The sequence below is a fragment of the Narcine bancroftii genome, chromosome 1 (assembly GCF_036971445.1).
Source record: "Narcine bancroftii isolate sNarBan1 chromosome 1, sNarBan1.hap1, whole genome shotgun sequence".
NCBI classification, from domain to species: Eukaryota; Metazoa; Chordata; class Chondrichthyes; order Torpediniformes; family Narcinidae; genus Narcine; species Narcine bancroftii.
Genome location: NC_091469.1, coordinates 251946861 through 251967831, shown reverse-complemented (window position 1 = coordinate 251967831; position 20971 = coordinate 251946861). Strand labels below are relative to the sequence as shown.

The 20971-nt window shown below is 44.5% G+C and overlaps 1 protein-coding gene across 2 annotated transcripts in view; it reads left to right on the top strand.

Annotated features, from left to right (window-relative positions):
- Nucleotides 1–20971, top strand: part of nup160 (nucleoporin 160) — a 109734-nt gene that overhangs the window by 55088 nt on the left and 33675 nt on the right. For both annotated transcript variants that reach the window (XM_069895169.1, XM_069895162.1), the window contains 7 exons: nucleotides 324–418; nucleotides 7093–7189; nucleotides 9021–9126; nucleotides 9974–10134; nucleotides 12064–12124; nucleotides 13409–13519; nucleotides 16050–16173. In XM_069895169.1, the coding sequence (XP_069751270.1) occupies nucleotides 324–418; nucleotides 7093–7189; nucleotides 9021–9126; nucleotides 9974–10134; nucleotides 12064–12124; nucleotides 13409–13519; nucleotides 16050–16173 (755 nt within the window). The remainder of the gene's footprint in view (nucleotides 1–323; nucleotides 419–7092; nucleotides 7190–9020; nucleotides 9127–9973; nucleotides 10135–12063; nucleotides 12125–13408; nucleotides 13520–16049; nucleotides 16174–20971) is intronic.

Genomic DNA, 20971 nt, shown 5'->3' with positions numbered 1-20971 from the left:
TACCAGCTTCTTTCCCGCTGTTGTCAGACTCCTGAATAAACCTTGCATCAGCAAAAAATTGTTGCATGTTCTCTATGCTAACTGGCTCCACTTTGTGCATTATTAACTCTGCATTGTGTTTTTACTGTTGACCAACTGGATTGCTTGTAAACCAAGCTTTCTCACTGCCTCTGTACACATGTCCGTAAACCTGAATAAAGAAGTAGAAGGCTTGAAGACTGTACTGGGAGGGGGTGGGGGTGCGGTGCTGAAAGGAAGTATAGAGGAGCAGGGTTTCTGGTAGATGCAGCAGTGGTCATCCTCCTGGTTTGTTTTCCCTACAGGCCATGCTTTGGACAAAGATATTCAAGCATCATTTGGACCTGGGTCACAATCATCAGGCTTATGAGTCACTAAATCAGAACCCAGACCCCAGCAGGTGAGGGAATGGAACGTGAGCTATTGCCTTTGTCTCCCACCCTCTGGTGCGGCGAGCTGGCACGCCATGGTGTGATTTTTGAGTTCAACGTTGTGACCATTGTAGTGGGGTGACTGGCAGGCTGGCCCATGAGCTCACCCTGGACCAGTTCCAACACAGCTGTTGTACTGGATGGTGCCCTGTGTTGGCATTCACGGCCAGAAATTACAGCAGTAATGACAGATGTGGCAACTGTGGGAGGGAATAGCCTCTTGTTTCTGCTGTTCAGATGGGGTGAGGGGGTGTGGCTTACAACTCTGAGCTCGCATCTTTTGCTACAGTGGGGCTTTTTTCTGATTTCCCACTGGTCCGTCCTCTCACTAATGTAAGTTTGTCCTGTGCATGGTACATCCCTGGTTTGCCACTGTCACTCCGTGTTGTAGTTGAGTAAGGCAGATGTAATGGAAGTTTGTGTTGACAACAAGTGTTGTCCATTATCAAGGCCTAGTTTCAGAACTGCACCACTCTGTGCAATGCTCATTTTTAATATTTAAAAAAAAAACCCAGACTATTGCCATTGAATTGACCAGCGGATAAAATTGACTTATGAAAGTAACCCTCCCCATTTATTAGACTTTTGTATTCTCTTTTAGTACAACTTCACGTCTAACAGCTGTGAAGGTGTCTGTTTTAATTTGAACAAATGTTGTAATAATTTCTTCCACTGATGCCAACACTGCAGTGGGTGTACAGCTTGATCTATTGGTTTTGTCATCTATTTATCATGGCTGGACCCCTATTTAAAATTGTAGTATCTTTGAATCCAGAGTTGAGAAGCAAGTCAGAATATTTAGGCAAAATATTGACACTAGTTCACCCTGTATCTTGGCCTGTCCCCTAATGTACTGACGTTGTCAGTTTTATCTTGCCTCTTGTCTCAGTGGGAAGATCAAACAGATTGGGCCCATCTGTTAATGTGTAAGGCACACATGTCAAACTCTGGCCCGCGGGCCAAATTTGGCCCGCGATATAATTATATTTGGCCCGCAAGGTAATTTCAAAAATGTATTAGAGGTGGCCCGCCCTGCAGCGAGAGCCGATGCTGTTTTTCGGTAATGTCACCCCCACGATCCTCCCCCTTCATTGCACATCCTTCCCCATTGTAACACGAGAAATTGTAACACGAGAAGTCTGTCGATGTCATCAGCCAGCAAGCCAGTTGGAAGGCTCCCCGCACAACTAGTCACTTCTCCCACCTGTCGAGCGGTGCGGCGGATGGGCGAGCGCCTGTGATTTCCTGTCGGCGCGACGGGCATGGCAGGCTGCGCACGGCCCCCGGGCAGCGCGAGCCCCGCGCGACTGGCACCAGACGGCCCTTCCACAGAGCGAGCGCACATCTCCCGGTCGCCATGGCCTTCAGCGCTTGCACCCGCGTGGACCCCAGGGACGGCTGGTTCGGCCCTGCACGTGAAGAGAGAGATGGTGGCTGTCCGCAAAGGCTGGTCGGCAGCGCGCTGGGCCTGAGTGGGTGGGTAAGCAGGGGTGGGCAGAGGGTGTAGGTGAGGAGTAATGGGCAGGGGAAGTTATGGTGGTGCGAGGGGCAGTTAGAGGGAGGGATGAGTAGAAGGAGGGGTGGATAGGGAAGAGGTAAAAGGGGAGGGGCAGGGCGAGTAGGGGAGGGGTGATTAGAGGGAGGAACAAGTTGAGGGGAGAGGCAGTAGAGGGACGTGTATAGGATGGGGTGGGTAGAGGCAGAGCGAGTGGAGTGGAGTGAGGGGTGAGTAGAGGTTAGGTAAAGGACTGGTCAGGTAGAGGGATGGTGGGTCGAGGTAGAGGGATGGTGAGCCTGAGGAGTGAGCAGGAAATGCTGAGTCCTGATGCAGGCCAAAATGGAAACAGCCTGTGAATGCTGACTACATCTCCACAGGGACCAAATATGTTTCCCTCAGGTCAAGCAAAGGGTGAACTTGAGCTACCTACTCCTGACCTGTAACATTATCCTCCTAAAGTTATATCCTAAAGTTTAACATTACATATGTTGAAAGAAGAGAAAACATGCAGATGTTGTTGAAAATTTTCAATAAATATTTAGTTCGGCCCTCGACTTAGTCCAAGTTTTTAATTTTGACCCTCCGTGAATTTGAGTTTGACACCCCTGGTGTAAGGCAACGGCATGACATGTCAAAGTGGCTTAAGAACCAACTAGGTCCAGGTATATTCCAGTGAGAAGGAAGAAGGGGCACTGGAGGAATATAAAGGTTGCAAGAAAGAGCTTAAGGCTAAAAGGAGCATGAAATTCCTTGGCGAGCAGGATTAGAGAAAATCCCAAGGCATTTTTTTTATTTTCATTAAAAACCAGGGCGAGGATAGGGCTGCTCAAGGATAAAGGAAGGAAACTGTGTTTGGGGTCAGAAGAGATTGGCACAGTACTAAATGAGTATTTTGCATCAGTGTTTACCAAGTTGAAGGAGCATTAGAGTGAAAGGGGTGTTGGGTTTTTTTTTGAGGAGCATTAAGGTGGATAAATTCCCTGGACTTGAAGGGATTTATCTACAGTTATTGGAAGAGGCAAATGAAGAGGTTACTGGGCCTTTGGACAAGATCTTTGCATTCTCACTAGTGACTAGTCCTGGAGAGTGGCTAATGTTGTACCTTTGTTTAAGAAGGCTAAAAGCATAATCCAAGAAACTGTAAGCCTTACAGGGAAACTTGGAGAGGATATGTGGGAATAAGATTTATGCACACATTGCTTTGTGGGGGGCAGGTTACGTCTGATCATTTTGATAGGTTTTTTGAGGAGGTGATGAGAGTATGGAGTGGATTTTGTTTACATGGACTTTAGTAAGGGTTTTGACAAGCTCTGTCTTGGTAGGCTGATTCAGAAGTGCAGATGCATGGGATTGACGATGAAAATTATCTGGCCCAGAGAAGACGAGGTGGTGATGAAAGGGTGTATTCATCTAGACGTCGGTGACCAGTAGTGATCTTCAATGATCGGGGTTGCGATCCCTATTGTTTGTGATGCACATAAATGATGAATGAAAAAGTCGGTGGGTGGGTTAAAAAGTTTGCAGATAATGCAAAGATTGGTGGAGTTGTGGACAGAGAAATGCCAATGGAGTTCATTCTGGAAAAGTGTGAGGTATTGCACTTTGGGAGGTCAAATGTAAGGGTATAAGTATACATTTAATAGTAGGGCTCTTAAAAGTATTGATGTGCAAATGATCTGCTAGTTCAGGTTTGTCACTCATTGAAAGTGGCCACACAAGTAGATCAGGCAGTAAAGAAGGTGTATAGTGTGCTAGCTTCATTGGGAGGGGCATTGATTATAAAAGTAGAGGTCCTGTTACAGCAATATAAAATTTTGGTCAGGCCTCACTTGGATTATGGTCGCCCCGTTACAGGAAGGGTGAGGAGGCTTTGGAAAGGGAACAGTTTTCTACGATGTTGCTGCTCCCTCTCTGTGGGCAATGGAAAGATTCAAGGGGGCTGTGAGGAAAAAGGGGGCATTCCGAATCTTAAGTCTTTTTATTATTCAGACTCTGCAAAGTTTCAAAAAGAAGCCATTGCAGTTTTTTTGGTTTTTTTTTCTGGACATGTGAGAGAGTAGAAAAATTTTGGGATGATCTCAATCAGATATTAAATAAAATAACAGAAAACAATATACCAAAGAATCCAGAGATCTTTCTCCTAAGTAACATAAAAAACAAAGAATTTGGAATTGATTTGGAGGATGCACAAAAAAGATTTGTTAAGATAGCCCTAGCCGTAGCAAAAAAATGTATTTTGTCAACGTGGAAATTGGAAGATAATTTGAAAATACAACAATGGTATATAGAAATGAATAAATATATTCCATTAGAAAAAATAACATATAGTTTAAGAAATAATATTGAAATATTCGAACAAGTATGGGAGCCTTACATTAAATACAATAGCGAAAACCTACCGGGGACAAACATTACCTAAGTTGATGGAAGGAGAAGGAAAGAAAAGAATGGACTCAGTAGAATTTCTGGTGTATTTTTGTTGAATGACAACATTGTCTGACTGGTTTAATGCAACCTAGATTGTATACCTAAAATGGATGAGATGGGGGGGTGGGGGGGTGGCCTGGGAGGAGGGAGGAGGGGGGGAGAAAAAGTCACTGTATATGTGTGAAAAAGAAAAAGTGTATATCATGGCTAATGTGATTTATGGTGTGAAAAATAAAAAAATTTAAAAAAAAAAAGAAGCCATTGCAGTAATTAATTGGCCAGACTCGGGGTGGCAGTAGAGAGCAACATAAAGGCAACCGTGTTCTCGCAAGGGCTGCTCTCAATGGCCGCCATATTGTACTGGCGTCACTACACCCCGATCAGCGTCGCTGCTGCCATCACGCCGCCACTAGCCCCTCCTTCTGTGCTGCTCCTCCCCCCTCCCAGTGTCCCTGCCCCCTGCTTAGCGCCGCCGCTAACCTCCGACCCCGCGCAGCGCCGCCGCTAACCTCCGACCCCGCGCAGCGCCGCCGCTAACCTCCGACCCCGCGCAGCGCCGCCGCTAACCTCCGACCCCGCGCAGCGCCGCCGCTAACCTCCGACCCCGCGCAGCGCCGCCGCTAGCCTCCGACCCCGCGCAGCGCCGCCGCTAGCCTCCGACCCCGCGCAGCGCCGCCGCTAGCCTCCGACCCCGCGCAGCGCCGCCGCTAGCCTCCGACCCCGCGCAGCGCCGCCGCTAGCCTCCGACCCCGCGCAGCGCCGCCGCTAGCCTCCGACCCCGCGCAGCGCCGCCGCTAGCCTCCGACCCCGCGCAGCGCCGCCGCTAGCCTCCGACCCCGCGCAGCGCCGCCGCTAGCCTCCGACCCCGCGCAGCGCCGCCGCTAGCCTCCGACCCCGCGCAGCGCCGCCGCTAGCCTCCGACCCCGCGCAGCGCCGCCGCTAGCCTCCGACCCCGCGCAGCGCCGCCGCTAGCCTCCGACCCCGCGCAGCGCCGCCGCTAGCCTCCGACCCCGCGCAGCGCCGCCGCTAGCCTCCGACCCCGCGCAGCGCCGCCGCTAGCCTCCGACCCCGCGCAGCGCCGCCGCTAGCCTCCGACCCCGCGCAGCGCCGCCGCTAGCCTCCGACCCCGCGCAGCGCCGCCGCTAGCCTCCGACCCCGCGCAGCGCCGCCGCTAGCCTCCGACCCCGCGCAGCGCCGCCGCTAACCTCCGACCCCGCGCAGCGCCGCCGCCGCTAACCTCCGACCCCGCGCAGCGCCGCCGCCGCTAACCTCCGACCCCGCGCAGCGCCGCCGCCGCTAACCTCCGACCCCGCGCAGCGCCGCCGCCGCTAACCTCCGACCCCGCGCAGCGCCGCCGCCGCTAACCTCCGACCCCGCGCAGCGCCGCCGCCGCTAACCTCCGACCCCGCGCAGCGCCGCCGCCGCTAACCTCCGACCCCGCGCAGCGCCGCCGCCGCTAACCTCCGACCCCGCGCAGCGCCGCCGCCGCTAACCTCCGACCCCGCGCAGCGCCGCCGCCGCTAACCTCCGACCCCGCGCAGCGCCGCCGCCGCTAACCTCCGACCCCGCGCAGCGCCGCCGCCGCTAACCTCCGACCCCGCGCAGCGCCGCCACTTCCTCACCACCCCTCCTCCCCAAATGCTGTTGAATAAGGGGGGCACTTTGGATGTGGCCTCGAGGCCAAGGGGGCAGCAAACCTGAAAAAGTCTGGGAACCACTGGTTTAGAGGCTGTGTTGGTGAGGAGAAAATTTGGGGTGTTTTCTCTGGAGCATCGGAGGCTGAGGGGAGACCTGAAAGAGGTGTATAAAATCTTGGGAAGCATTGATAGGGTGAACAGTCAAAATCTTTACCCCAGGATAAAAGCTTCACACACTGTTGAATATGTGTTCAAGGTGAAAGGGAGGAAGTTCAAAGGAGATGTGTGGGCAAATATTTTAGAGTGGTCAGTGCCTGGAATGGGCAGTCAGGAGTAGTGGTAGAAACAGATACAGTGATAGTTTTTAAGCAGTATCTAGAAGACGCATGACTATGAAGAGGATGGAGGAATATCTATCAAGTGTAAACAGTAGAGTTTTAATTTCAATGGGATACAATGTTCAGTTGGGCTGAAGGCCCTGTTCCTGTGCTGTACTGTTGAGTCTGTATCTCAGTCTCTTGATTAACTTGTCCATTTTTTTTTTAAAGATACAATCTCTGAGTTTAAAGGCACAATTATTAAACTTCGCTCAACACATGTTTGTTTTCAAGCTGGCACCTCTCCCACTCTCCAGTTTAACAATCACTGTTGAACAGAAACATTTTTATAAACTGGCTCCAGCCTCCAGTTAAAAATGAGGCCCTGTTGCTCTCTAGGCCTGTCTTCCTGATTTGAGAAATGGCAAGAAAAAACTCAGACCTTGGTGGGATTGTGGGAAATGGTGGCATGAACTTAAATTTGTTAAATAACCACACTGAAAAGTGCAGGGAGGGGATTTGTTTTTCTACAATGCAGAAAAGCTTAAAGTAAAAGGCAGTCAACATTTTGGTCCTGGGGCCTTCATATTCCCGAGGAAGGCCTCGGGACTGAAGCATTGACTGCTTTTTTACTTCCTCTAGACGCTGCCTGACCTGATGAGTTTGTCCAGCACTTCTGCATACTGCACTTAATCTCAGCATCTGCAATTTTTTTAACTAATTGCTATTCCACGTACTTGTGTGTGTTGTCTCTCTTCCCATAGACAGCTGGACTGCCTGCGTCAACTGGTGGTAGTCCTGTGTGAGCGCTCTCAGCTTCAGGATCTGGTGGAATTTCCTTACATCAACCTTCACGATGAGGTAAGAAAGCCCCCAGTGGAGGAGGTGCATATTGGGAAGGAGCCCTGCATCTAGCCAGACAGGTTATTGCACACTAATGCCATTGATTCAATCACTGCTCTGTACATCAATGCAAGTGCAGTAATGTTACTGATGATTCAAGTATTGTGTATGCAGATTAGCATGGAGTCATAGTCACAGTGTGGAAATGTGCTCTTCGGCCCAGCTTCCCCACACCGTCCAAAATGTCCCACCTGCACCAGTCCCACATATGGCCCATATCCCTTTAAACTTTTACCATCCCTGTGTCTGTCCATTTTGTTTAAAAAAAGTTTCACCTCAGGTCCCTGTTAAATCTCTCCCGGTCTCACCTTAAACCTATGATTCCCTCTACTCTGGGCAAAAGACTCTGTGAGTTCACCTGATGTATTCCTCTCATGACTTTGTACAGGTACACGATCCTTTACCTAGAACCCTGTGGGACAGTGTGTTCCAAATTTCAGATTTTTCCAGATTTCGGAAAGCTAGATTTAAACCCACCCAAATTGTGCTGGCGTATCCACCCCCAACCCCTTCCAATGGTGCTGCCGTCTCCTCCCGCCCCCCGCCTGACCAACTTGCACTGCCGGTCTCTCCCCGCCTCGACCGCCTGACTCGCGCTGCCTGTCTCCCCTTCCCGACCACACGACTTGTGCTGCCGGTCTCTCTTCCCCCACCCCCCCCCCCCCCCCACTTCGTCCGCCCAACAATCCACCTTGCCTATCTGACGTCTTTCCAGCCTCTCCACCGCGCCCGTCCGACGCCCTGCCGGCCTCTCCACCGCGCCCGTCCGACGCCCTGCCGGCCTCTCCACCGCGCCCGTCCGACGCCCTGCCGGCCTCTCCACCGCGCCCGTCCGACGCCCTGCCGGCCTCTCCACCGCGCCCGTCCGACGCCCTGCCGGCCTCTCCACCGCGCCCGTCCGACGCCCTGCCGGCCTCTCCACCGCGCCCGTCCGACGCCCTGCCGGCCTCTCCACCGCGCCCGTCCGACGCCCTGCCGGCCTCTCCACCGCGCCCGTCCGACGCCCTGCCGGCCTCTCCACCGCGCCCGTCCGACGCCCTGCCGGCCTCTCCACCGCGCCCGTCCGACGCCCTGCCGGCCTCTCCACCGCGCCCGTCCGACGCCCTGCCGGCCTCTCCACCGCGCCCGTCCGACGCCCTGCCGGCCTCTCCACCGCGCCCGTCCGACGCCCTGCCGGCCTCCCCCAGTTTCCGCATTTTAGATGTCTGGATAAAGGATCGAGTACCTGTACACCTCTATGAATTGCCTTGTATCTTCCTACGCTCCAAGGGATAACGCCCCATCGTGCTCAATCTCTTTCGGGATAGCTCAGTGCCTCTGAGCCCTGGCAGCATCTTCGTCTATCTCTGCAGCCTTTTCGGTGAGACAATATCTTTCCTGCAGCACGGTGACCAAAACTGTACACAATAATCCAAATTGGGCCTCTTGCACAATTGCAACATGACCTCCCAACTGTACTCAATACTCTCACTGAAGATCAACAGGCCAAAAGTCTTTTTGACCACTTTATCTACCTGTGAACCCCTCCCCACCCCCACTTTCAAGCTACAATGCAGCCATACTTCTAGATCCCCTGACTCTACCACACTCTCCAGATCCTTGTGATCTGCTGGTTCGTAACACTGGAGTTTGGTGTGAAATTACACCCAATGTTGAGAAGACTCAATGGAGTAGCTGTAGTGGTAGCTAACCCTAAGAATGCGATGAACAGGGCTGTAAAAGGGTTGCACATTCCCAGTTTTGCAGTGCAGCTGATCTCAAGGTTGGGTTCTCTGCTCCTGTGTTTCAGGTTGTTGGAATCATAGAGTCTCGTGCTCGGGCTGTGGACCTTATGGCTCACAATTACTATGAGTTGTTGTATGCGTTCCACATCCAGAGACACAACTTCAGGAAAGGTAAAGCCCTATTGTAAACGCACATTCAACCAATGCCAAGGCAAGGAGGGGAAACAGGAGAGGGTCTGTTCAGAGGCACTGAGTGTCCTTGGAGCCCGTCATTTCCCATACCCCGTAACATCCACAGTCACACAGCTTCCTGTTCGTTCCAACATGAAACCAGAGGTCCAGGAGTCCAAGTCACTTCCCTTGACACTTTTAGAAATTTGTCAGTACCCAAGGCACACCAGGAGCACTGCTTGCCATCAGCACCCTCTTGGATCCCAGTCCTGTTACCTGGTTCCCACAAGACAAATCTCCAGTAACCCACTGCCTGGTGTGAGTCCTTCATTTGCTTGCTGGTTTTCTACCCTGTAGGGTCCTTTCCCATGGTGCTCATTCTCTGTGGTAGAGGGGTGTTCTCATGCCCTGGTGCCCTGCAGATCCTGTAACCCTCGAGATCTGGGCTGCCACTATCTTGGGCACCAGACTCCACGGACATTGATTTGAATGAAAACTGTCACCGACTTTGTTCTGCAGACATTGTAAACTTATACAGGGCTGTCGGGCAGGACAGTTGGGCAGTAGGACGCTGAATGACTGCATCTACTCTCCCCACTCCTTCCTGGTCCACACTATCTCCGATAGCAGGTTCTTGATTCTCTGTGGTTCCTGTGTCCTTTACATTGCTAATTGATGTGTTCCAGTCAGGGAGGGTTGGTTTTTCTAAGTGCTTTTGTTTGGCATGTATTGGAGGATGGGATTTGACTGCATCCTCTTGAGAAGAAAGGACTGGGTTAATCTGCCACTTCAGTCTCTCCTGCTCAGCTAGTCCATGATAACACGTCTTCTTTCTCTTCTCTCCCAGCTGGTACAGTGATGTTTGAGTATGGAATGCGCCTTGGCCAAGAAGTCCGCTCTCTCCAGGGCCTCCAGAAGCAAGTGCACTGTTACTTAGTGGGGATAAATTGTTTGCGGCAAACCCAACCAGAATACGCTTGGATTGTGCGGCCGACATCCGGAGCTATGGTATAGAATGCTTTTCAACGTGCTGCTCGTAGTCCAGGCTCTGTCCAGTACCCCTCAATGAGTTAATGAGGACGTGGGTCTGCAAACTTCCGTCATTCTCTGAAAGTGCTAGCTGCTGGAGTACTTGTCCCAGGTGAATTGAGCAGATGTGCCTGCTCCCTGGAGTTGAGACATTTGGTCTTCTCTTGGCTAAGAGCTGAATTTGGGAGGGCTTGTCTTCAGACTGGGCCGAATGAGTAGCAGGAAGACTTCACAGACTCACTTATTCTAAAGCCAGGTGTTGGAAAGTTGAACTGAAGCCTCTAGCATGCTAACAGTGATCGCGCTCCATCAGTGAGTTTGAAGAGTGGCAGAGGAAAGTGATCGAAGGCATTGTGGTTGATATTTTTTGCAAAGAATTTCAAAAGGCATTTGAAAAGTGTTATGGAATATGTTGATGTGAATGTGACATTGGCCAAAGGGGAGAGAGTGATAACTATGTTCATCAGGAAGGAACAATGTGATAAAGTCACCTGGTGTTCTCCTTGTATGTATTCATGACCTTGGCATAACTTCAGGACTTGGAAGGCTTGAATACTGGGAAATGCAATGAACAGGAAGGAAGGGTAGTTGGCTGCAGGAAGATAGGCATGAAATTGGCAAGCGTGGGAGATGAAACTGCAGACAGTGTAAGATGGTGTCTTGTTGAAGCAGTGTATATTCAATGCAGCCATTTTATAGGAGAGAAGATAAATGAGAAGTTCTGCAGAGGCTGGGGTTGTGCAGTGCACAAATGTGCTGGGGAAACTCAGCAGGTCACGGACCATCCACAGGAAGCACATGGTAACCAGGCCTTTCTGGCCCATGAGCTCGAACTGCCCAGTTCTCCCCATCCTTAATCTTAATGCATTCAATTAATTTCTATCACTTGTAAACAGCACAGAAATGTTTTAAATATATTTGTTTGCATAAATAATTTTTCAATAATATTTTCATCCATTTGAATGTGTCTCTGAAGAGCAGAAATGCATGAAGACATTTGGCATCAGCAACCTGTTGGACTTTTTGTAACCTGGCTGAGGTCCATTCGTTGCTGACAGACTGTTCTGCCAATGCTCCAGAGTGTAAGTGAGGGTAGTGCAGGCTAGAGTGTTCCGAGCCTGATCCACCCATGTCTGAGGTGTTAAATATATTCCCACTTCATCCTCGTACCATGTGCTGAAAGTACCTCAGATTCAATATATTCCATGAATTTATGCACCTGAACAATCCATCTGGGTATACCCTTTCGTTCTCTTCCCTTTCTGAAATACTCTGCTAATGGAATTTATTTTATTTGCTATTCCTTGATTCCCGTTGTTGTCCTGCATGTCGCATTCCAGTGGTTTTCAAACTGTCCCCCTAAACTCACATTCTTCTTTAAGTAATCTCTATGCCATCAGTGCTTAAAGTGGGATGAAAAAGGATTGAAAACCACTTTTAATTGTCCCTAATTGACTCGTTATGTTTCAGAACTCCAAAGGAAATGGGCCAATGACAATTTTTCTCAAGCAAAATATTTCCGTATCAATTGGGTCTAGAGTAGTGGTTCTCAACCTTGCATACTAATCACAGAGCACTTGTGGCACAGGAATTGCCTAAGGTGGAATGTTTGTTTAGAGGGGCAGTTTGAAAACGACTAGTGGTGCACCTTGCATTATTGATAACTGTGCCCTCTCGTAGAACTAAGCTCAGTAGCAGAGTTAGTCTGGTTTACGCAGTGAATCACATTCCCTGACTTTCATCCGTGAAAAGTCTAGGAACGTGTATCTGCAGATTAATTTTTTAATTGTAGTGGTAATCTGAGATGGTGGTGGGGGGAGAATTGTGTTCCACGTACTGCTTTTCTTGCAGGCAGAGTGGCACTCTGATGCAGAGGCCATTTGCTTCAATCTTTCTTTCTGCCCACAGTACGAACGCCCCGGTGCATCGCCGAAGAGGAGCCACGATGGAGAGCACACTGCCACGCAAGGTGAGCATTATTTCTTTCCCTTCCTTTCTTGCTGCTAGCTGTTAGTGAACAGAACCTGGGAGGAGCAACCTTTGAACATTCCCACAAATACTAACAGTGCATTAAGGCAGTTGACGGCTGCTGCATGAGTTATGCAGTGGATGTATTGGACCATTCCTTAAAGTCTGCAGTGTATCTCTCTACTGACTTTTGCTCTGTGACTATGGGTAGTCTGTTAAGAAACTCTCCCTGGAATTCAAGGAAGGGCTGTCTCGCATGGTTTTTTTTGGGGAGGGACCTCTTTTTATGCTTCCAGGTAAGACGAGAACTAGAGGATGGGGTTAAGAGTGAAAGGGAACATTCGGTCAGGGGAACTTGTTCACACAAAGAGTGGTAAGAGTGTGGAATGAGCTGCCAGCTGAAGTGGTGAATGTGAGCTTGATTTCAACATTTAAGAAAGATTTGGATAGGTAATTGGATGGGAGGGGTATGGAAGGCTATGGGAGAATAATATTTCAGCACAGACTAGATAGCCAAAGGGCCTGTTTGTGATGTAGTGTTCCATAGTTGTAAGTCAGACCCCTTGTGTGGGTTGTTTCTCCGTCCCACCGCCTGCCTTTGAGTCCTTGTCAGCAGAGCCCCCCCCCATGACGTTTGGAATTCATCCATGACTGCACCACCCGATTAGTGACTGCACTGTGCCAATTTCACTGGTCTTTCTGCCTCCACTTAACTCCCTATCTACAAAGGGTCCAAAAGGCAATTCAGTCATTGCTTTAACTGAGGAGCGGGGCAGTGCAAACTGGAAGCCACAGACGAGCAGAGTCAGGGAAAACTAGCAGCACAGCCTGAGCTGTGAGGAGCCATGAGCAGACTGGGAGAGATCCCACTGCCCCCATCCCCCATAATCTCTAATAATGCCAAGCTGCTCTACCCTGAAGGAGTGAGCTGCAACCAAAAGTAGCTTTTACTTGTGCTTTAGAGATGCTGGAGGAGGGACTCAGTAGGTCAGGTGGGATCTGCAATGGGAAACTAGCAGTTGATGTTTCAAGTGGAATTTTTTTTGTGTGTGTTGTGTTTGTGGGTGAGGGATTTGGGAGCAATGTCCTGGATCTGAGCAAGATGGCGTGCTAGAAATTGGGTCGTGTACAGTGAGGACTGAAGTGGGCTGAGTTGTGCTTCGAATAGGTTGTGTGGTGAGGGGTTGGTGGATGCAAGGGAGGATTGCACTGACTATGCTGAAGAGGTGATGTGCACGAAGTTTCCTTTGAGATAATCTAACAGGGATCTGTCCTGTGATTTCAGCCTGCCATCAGGTAGAGATTGTGGAATTGAAGGATTTGGAGAAAGAGTACATGTTATCCCGTCTGCGACTGGACCTTGTAAAACACGACCCATCATCTGCAGCAGTAGCTGGTAAGACCAAGAAATGCAACTTACATCAGCCACAATAGCTTCTTGATGTAGCCTGTTAGCATGAGACGTGGTTGTTCTGAAAACCTGGCATTTGTAATCAATTGTCCATGTGCATCAAACACTTTGGAGTTTAATACTGTAAAGTGTGAAGTGCTTCATTTTGGAAGGAATAATCAAAACCGGACATATGTAGTAAACGGGGGGGGGGCATTGAAGAATGAAAAAGAACAGAAATATCTCGGAATAATGGTTCATCATTGAAGGTGGAATCTCGTGGATAGGGGTGGTGAAGAAAACTTTCGGCACGCTGGCCTTTATCAATCAAAGCATAGAATATAGGAGCTGGGAACTGATGTTGAGACTATTCAAGGCATCGGTAAGGCCAAATTTAGAATACTGTGTACAGTTCTGGTCATTAAATTATAGGAAGGATATCAATAAGGTTGAGAGGGTGCAGAGAAAATGTTGCCTGGATTTCAGAATCTAGATTACAAAGAAAGATTGAATAGATTAGGTCTTTATTCACTGGAGCGTAGAAGGTTGAAGGGGGGAATTTGATAAAGGTTTTTAAAATTGAGGGGGATAGATAGAGTAGATGTGAATAGGCTCTTTCCCTTGAGGGTAGGTGAGATTCAAACAAGAAGTCATGAGTTGAGAGTTAGGGAGCAAAAGCTTATGTAACATGAGAAGGAGCTTCTTCACTCAGAGTAGTGGCTGAGTGGAATGACCTTCCGGAAGAGATGGTTGCAGCAGGGTCAATTTTGTCATTTAAGGACAAGTTGGATAGGTGCATGGATGGGTGGGGATTGGAGGGTTATGGGCAAAGTGCAGGTAGGTGGGACTAGACAAGATCACTTAAATCGGTATGGACTGGAGGGGCCGAGATGTAATTGATATATGGTTAAGAAGTTGGTACGTTTTTGCATTTGACTTGGCAGTGTCCACAATTAAACCTTTTTGCCTTGATTTGGGTAATTTATTAGAACAAATAACTGGAGTTAGATTCCCACAGGATCTAATGTTATTTTTACTTGGAGATGTTAGAGGAATTAAAATTGAATATGTATCAAGTGAAATTTGTTCAAATTGCTTTGGCAATAGCTAGAAAATGTATTGCTATATCTTGGAAGTTGGATGTTGATTTGGGAATGGAGGGCATACAGAAGTTAGGAATTTATTCTTGAAAAATTACTTACAATTTAAGAGATAAACGTAATTTTTGGTGAAAAATTGAGCCATATTTACAAACTGTTGGTATTAAAATTTAAACGAATCTTGAACATTCCATTTTATGGGTCTCTATGAATATTTATAAGTATCAGAAAGTGAAGTGATCCTGTTGTGGGTTGTTTGTCCCTTTTTCCTTAACTTTGTAGAGGGTTGGGGGAGGGGGGTGAGTTTTATAGAAGGTTTTTTAAAAACTTTTTATTATATAAAATACCACATGTATTTGGATTGTTTGAAATATTGTGATATGTTTTTTGAGGTTTTTTATATTATATGAAATATATTTTTAAAATGAGACCACCTCTCCATTGACTAAATTCTGGAGAGGAGAGTCCAAGCCGAATCAGCCCATTGATTCCTGGATCCAATCTGGGAAATCTGCAGGTGGCTAGAATTGTACACAGTTGGTTGTTGTCTCACTAAGGTCCCAGAAGAAGCAGTCTTTTCTCTCTCACTCAAATCCTCTATCAATGAAGGCCAAGCTCCCAGCCCATCTTCCTCAAAGCTTTGAATTAATTCGAAGGTTACTTGATAGGAGTCAAGTCTCATTCCAGTGCATGTTCTGTACTCCCTTGGCCACTCGACAATCTGAGACAGCAGAACTGTGCTAACCATCTGAACGTCATCCTGGCCGAGCTTGGTGGTAGAGACTGTTACAATAGGAACATTCAAAGGACTCTTGGATAGGCACATAGATGTAAGAAAAATAGAGGGTTATAGGTGTGAGGTAAGGTGCGTTGTCATAGAGTAGGTTTACATAGGTCAGCACAACATCATGGGCCAAAGGGCTTGTTCTCCGCAGTAATGTTCCAGGAGTTCAACTTTATTGCCATGTTATACTTGGCGCTGTGAGAAAGGCTCATTTCACAAGCAATCCAGCAAGTCAACTCTGACACGCATACAGCGGTATGAAATTAAGAGTACATTATAGTGTGCAGTGTTAGTTCTCAATTAGTCCATGGCAAAGGCAGCGTGAGAGCACTGTCATGAGGCTTATTCAGGAATCTGGCTGCAGGGAAGACGCTGTCTTTGGTTTCACTCTAACGGGAGGAGGGAGAAGAGAATGTGGCTCGGGTGGGACAGGTCCCTCGGTGTCTTGTATACATTTTCAAAGAAGTTTTAATTCAAATCTATAGATGGCTGGGCAGGATGTGAGTTTGTGTGATTGGTTGCAAACATAATCTCTGTGGTCTCTAGCCTGTATGTGCAAGGATGATCCTGCTGCCCATGTTACGTAGGTTGTAGATTGATCTGTGCAGTCTTTCGATGAATGTTCAGTATCTAATGCTTGGTTTTACTGCAGGGAATGCCTCAGCTGAGGAGATTGTGGCCTTGCTTGTTCAAGTGGGGCTCTTCGACAGCGCAATCTCCCTGTGTCAAACCTTCAAACTCTCGCTTACCCCCATCTTCGAAGCCCTTGCCTTCAAGTAAGTGTGGGATTGATTACAAGCTGGGACATTTTTGTTTCTTTCTCTCTTGCTGACCTGCAGCAGTTTGTTCTCTGGATCAGTGGAGCTCCATGTCTTGAAGTAAACATGCCAATCACAGCACAGAAATCTGGAGGGTGCAGTCTGCCCAGGTATATCTTTGCATTGGTGTCCCATCAGAGGTTGCTTGAGGAGAGCTGCTCCCTCTTAGATGCTCAAAGGGCTAGATGTTTCCAGAAAGCTGAATGTAATCCACAACTTCAGGAAGACTCCATGTGCCCGTAGCTTTTTTAAAGAAGAAAAGGTGCATTTTATTGTTTTTATATTTTTATAATTTTTTAATCCTATTACATTAATTATAACATATTCGTACAGCAAGTACGAATAACCCCGCCCAACCTCCCTCATCCAACCCACTAACACCCACCCTCCTCCCCCTTCCACCTACTAAAAGAAGACCATCACTTAAAAACAATAATATTTAGCTATGAAAATAGACACCCAGAGCAGATTGAGAGATTAAATCTTCAAACCAAAAGTTTTTAGATATGGGCTCCATACTTTTTACAAAAAAATTATATTTATCCCTCAAATTATACATTATCTTTTTCTAAAGGAATACAAGGTTTCATTTCAGTATGCCATCTATGCATTCCTAAAACTAAATCAGATTTTCAGGTGATGGCCAAACATTTTTTTAGAAACAGCAAAGCTAAATGTAGAAATTCAATTTGATACATAATCAATCTTAGTCCTAAAGCAATTGACTTAATGTCCCCTAATAATAAACATTGGATCAAACAGAAGACTCACTTTTAATACTTTCTCCAAAAATAATTTAACATATCCAAAAAGTCTTAACCTTAGAACAGGTCTAAGTTGAATGTAAAAAAAAAAATACCTATCTCTTCTCCACATCTAAAACACAAATCTGAAGAAATTAAATTAAATTTCTTTAATTTTTGTGGGGTTAAATATAAATGATGTAGAAAATTATATTGTACTAATCTTTACATAATTTCTCCAAACCTTTTCATCTATCTTCCTATTTAAGTCAGATTCCCATTTTAATCTTGATTTATGAATATTTAACCGAGACATTTTATTTTGTAATAACTTTTACATTTCAGAAATAAACTTATTTGTTTCTTCCTTATTAATTATAATTCCAAAGCAGATTGTCTAGGTAATTTTAAACTATGACCTATTTTTTCCAATTAAAAGGTTTTTACCTGATAATAGCAAAAAATAGTATTACTAGGAACTTGAAATTTTTCCTTCATCCAATTAAAAGATACAAACTTCCCTGCCTCAAAACAATTTTCAAATGTTATAATCCCCAATTGATTGCATATCTTTAAAAAATAATTATTGTCAGTAAAAGGAAAACATTTATTTTGATATAAAGGCATTTTCACTGAAATCTATCCTTTTCCATCTGTCTCATAATCAATTTTATTCCATATTTCAATCAAATATTTCAATATTGGTGGGTCCATACCAATTAACAATTTGGAATTCCATTTATAAATAAATTCTGACATCGATTTGTCATCAATTTTATCCAACTCTTTACTTGCCCAAAATTAAGGTTTATTTAAATCAAATATTGCTTTAAGAAATTTCAATTGTGCAGCTTTATAATAATTCTGAAAATGTGGAAATTGTAAACCACCAAATTTCCAAGTTAATTTCTCCAAAGGTACCCTATTCATTTTCCCCTTCTATAAAAATTTCCTTATAATTGAATTAAGATCTTTAAAAAATTTTTGAGGTATTAAACAAGGAATTTTGAATCCTTGGAAAAATAGTAACTTTAATACAGTTCACTCTGCCTATTAAGGTAATAGGTAACTCATTCCATCTATTTAAATCTTTAATTTTATTAAATAGCGGAACATAATTTAACTTGTACAGATTATTTAAATTTCTATCAAACTAATACTTAAATATTTAATTGGATTTTGTGTCCACTTAAATTGAGCTACTCGTTTACATTGATCATAATCTCCTTCTATTAATGGCATAACTTCACTTTTATCCAATTAATTTTATAACCAGATATTCTCCCATGATCTTGTAACTTTTTGTATAAAGAAATTAAAGAATTTTCAGGATCTGTTATATAAATCAATACATCATCTGCAAACAAACTAATCTTATACTCCTTATTAACTTTATTTCCTTTAATACTAAAATCTTGCCTTATTGATTGAACCAATGATTCAATTGCCAAAACAAATAATGCAGGAGATAAAGGACATCCTTGTCTAGCCGATCTGGTTAATGAAAAAAGAAACTCGTCCATTGGTAACTAGTCTCGCCAAAGCTTTAATCCAATTCATAAATATTGGCCCAAATTGAAATTTTTGCAAAACCTTAAATAAATAATTCCATTCTAATCTATTAAAAGCCTTTCCAGCATCTAACGATAAAACTAATGCTAAAACCGATTTCTTCTGAGAGCTATGAATTAGTTTAGCTGTATTATCAGGAGAATATCTTTTTTTATAAATCCCGATTGATCTAAATGAACCAACTCGGGTAAATACTCATTCAATCTATTAACCAAAACTTTAGCAACAATCCTATAAATCAACATTTAATAACGATATAGGTCTGTAAGACTCCGATTTTAATAAATCTTTATTTTTCTTAGGTATTACTGTTATTACAGCATTTGTAAAAGATTCTGGTAAGGAACAAGTTGCAGTCGCTTGTTTTAATACTTCTATTAATAAAGGTATCAATAAGTCTTTAAATTTTTTATAAAATTCATACGTAAACCCAACTTCACCAGGAGATTTACCATTTTTTGCATAGAATTTAAAGCCTTAATAACTTCTTTCAACATAAATGAAGAATCTAAATCCTTTTGAGCTTGGTAATTCAAAGATGGAAGTTGAAGCCTCTGTTTAAAAAAAAATCATTAATTTCTCCTTTATTATTCAATGATTGAGATGAATATAACTTAATATAATACTCTCTAAAAGAATCATTTATATCCTGTAGTTTATAAGTAATTTTTAAATTCTTTTTGACAGCATTAATAGTTCTTGAAGCTTGCTCAGTTTTCAATTGCCAAGCTAATACTTTGTACTCGTTCTCCTAATTCATAATATTTTTGTTTAGTTCTATCAATTAATTTCTCAATCTTATATGTCTGAATTGAATTATAATGCATTTTTATTTATCAATTCCAACCTCTCTTTTTCAGATGGGTTTTTTGTAAATTTTTTTCCAAAATTGCTATTTCCTTCTCTAATTTATCCACTTTCTTAAGATAATTTTTCTTAATTTTAGTCGAATAGCTTATTATTTGGCCCCTTAAATAAACTTTTAATGCATCTCATAAAGCAATTTATTATCAACTGAATTAAAGTTTTCTATTTTAGAATAAGAATCAAACCAATAAGAATAAAATGAATAATCTCTCTCTGGGATTTAATTTCCTCCAAATATCCACCAAATTTAAATCTTCCATTATCATCAATTTTTGTAGCCATTTTTGCTTTCATTAAAGATTTTGTGGATTTATCTAAAATTGGATCCAAGCAATAATTAAAATCTCCACCAATTATTATATTTCCATTTACTTCTACCGTATGAAGAAAAGCATCTGGAATAAATTTTCATCATCTATATTGGGAACATAGACATTCATAAAAATCCAGGATCAATAACTGTTGATTATAATTTAAATAGCGACTTTTTATTAATTAAAATAGCCACTCTTCGTGCTTTAGAATTAAAAGACGAAGGTATAACTTGACCAACCCATTCTCCCTAACTTTTGATGTTCTTTCTCAGTTAAATGAGTTTCCTGCAGGAAAACTATATCTACTTTCAACTTCTTAATGAGCTAAAACTCTCTTCCTTTTCATTTGTTTATTGAGTCCATTCACATTAAATGTTACATAATTCAAACTATGTGTTGCCATAATATAATTTTTTTAAATACTCAACTCCCTTCTACACCCCAACATCTCCAAAGATGGAAAATAAGAAACCCCAAATAATAAAAGAAAAAAGAAAGCAAAACACTGATTAGGTCAGCACTAACTCCCTTAATTACGAGAAGTGACTCTTGCCACTTGTGGCACGAGGTCCCAGAAGAGGAAAGCAGAAAAAAGGAATCTGCCTCCCCAGAAAGAATATCAAAATTTAATTTCAATCAGTCAATCAAGTATGGTAAGCTTCTTCAAGGTCTCTGTTGACTTGCTCGTCATCGATTTCAGCTTGAACCTCAGTTGGCTATCTTCCTGCTTGAATCCCTCCCTTCATTTTTTTTCTTGATCTCCTTCCATTTGTTGAGATGAATAACATTGTCTTCCTTTCTGCTTATTATTAGGCAATGAATTGGAAAATTCCAAAGCTTCAGATTCGTTAACAAAACATTGTGCTTGAAATTGTCCATTAAAAACTTTAAGAACTGCTGGGTATCGAAAAGCAAATCTGTATCCCTTTTTCCACAAAACTGACTTTGCTGGGTTAAAATCTTTTCTTCTTTTAACAATTTCATTACTCAAATCCACATAGAAGAATACTCTATTATTCTGGATCATTAAAAGGGCTTTGTTGTTCCCTGGATTTTTGAACTGCCGTTTTTAAAATCATTTCTCTAACTTAATAACGTAAGTGTTTAATCAAAATAGAGCGTGGCAGTTGTCCCAGAAACGGTTTTTTCCTTAGAGCTCAATGTGTTCTATCAAGTTCCAAACCATTTGGAAAATTCTCTGGTCCCAAAGTTTCAGGCAGCTGATTTTGAAAAAACTACTGCATTAGTGGCCTCAAAGTC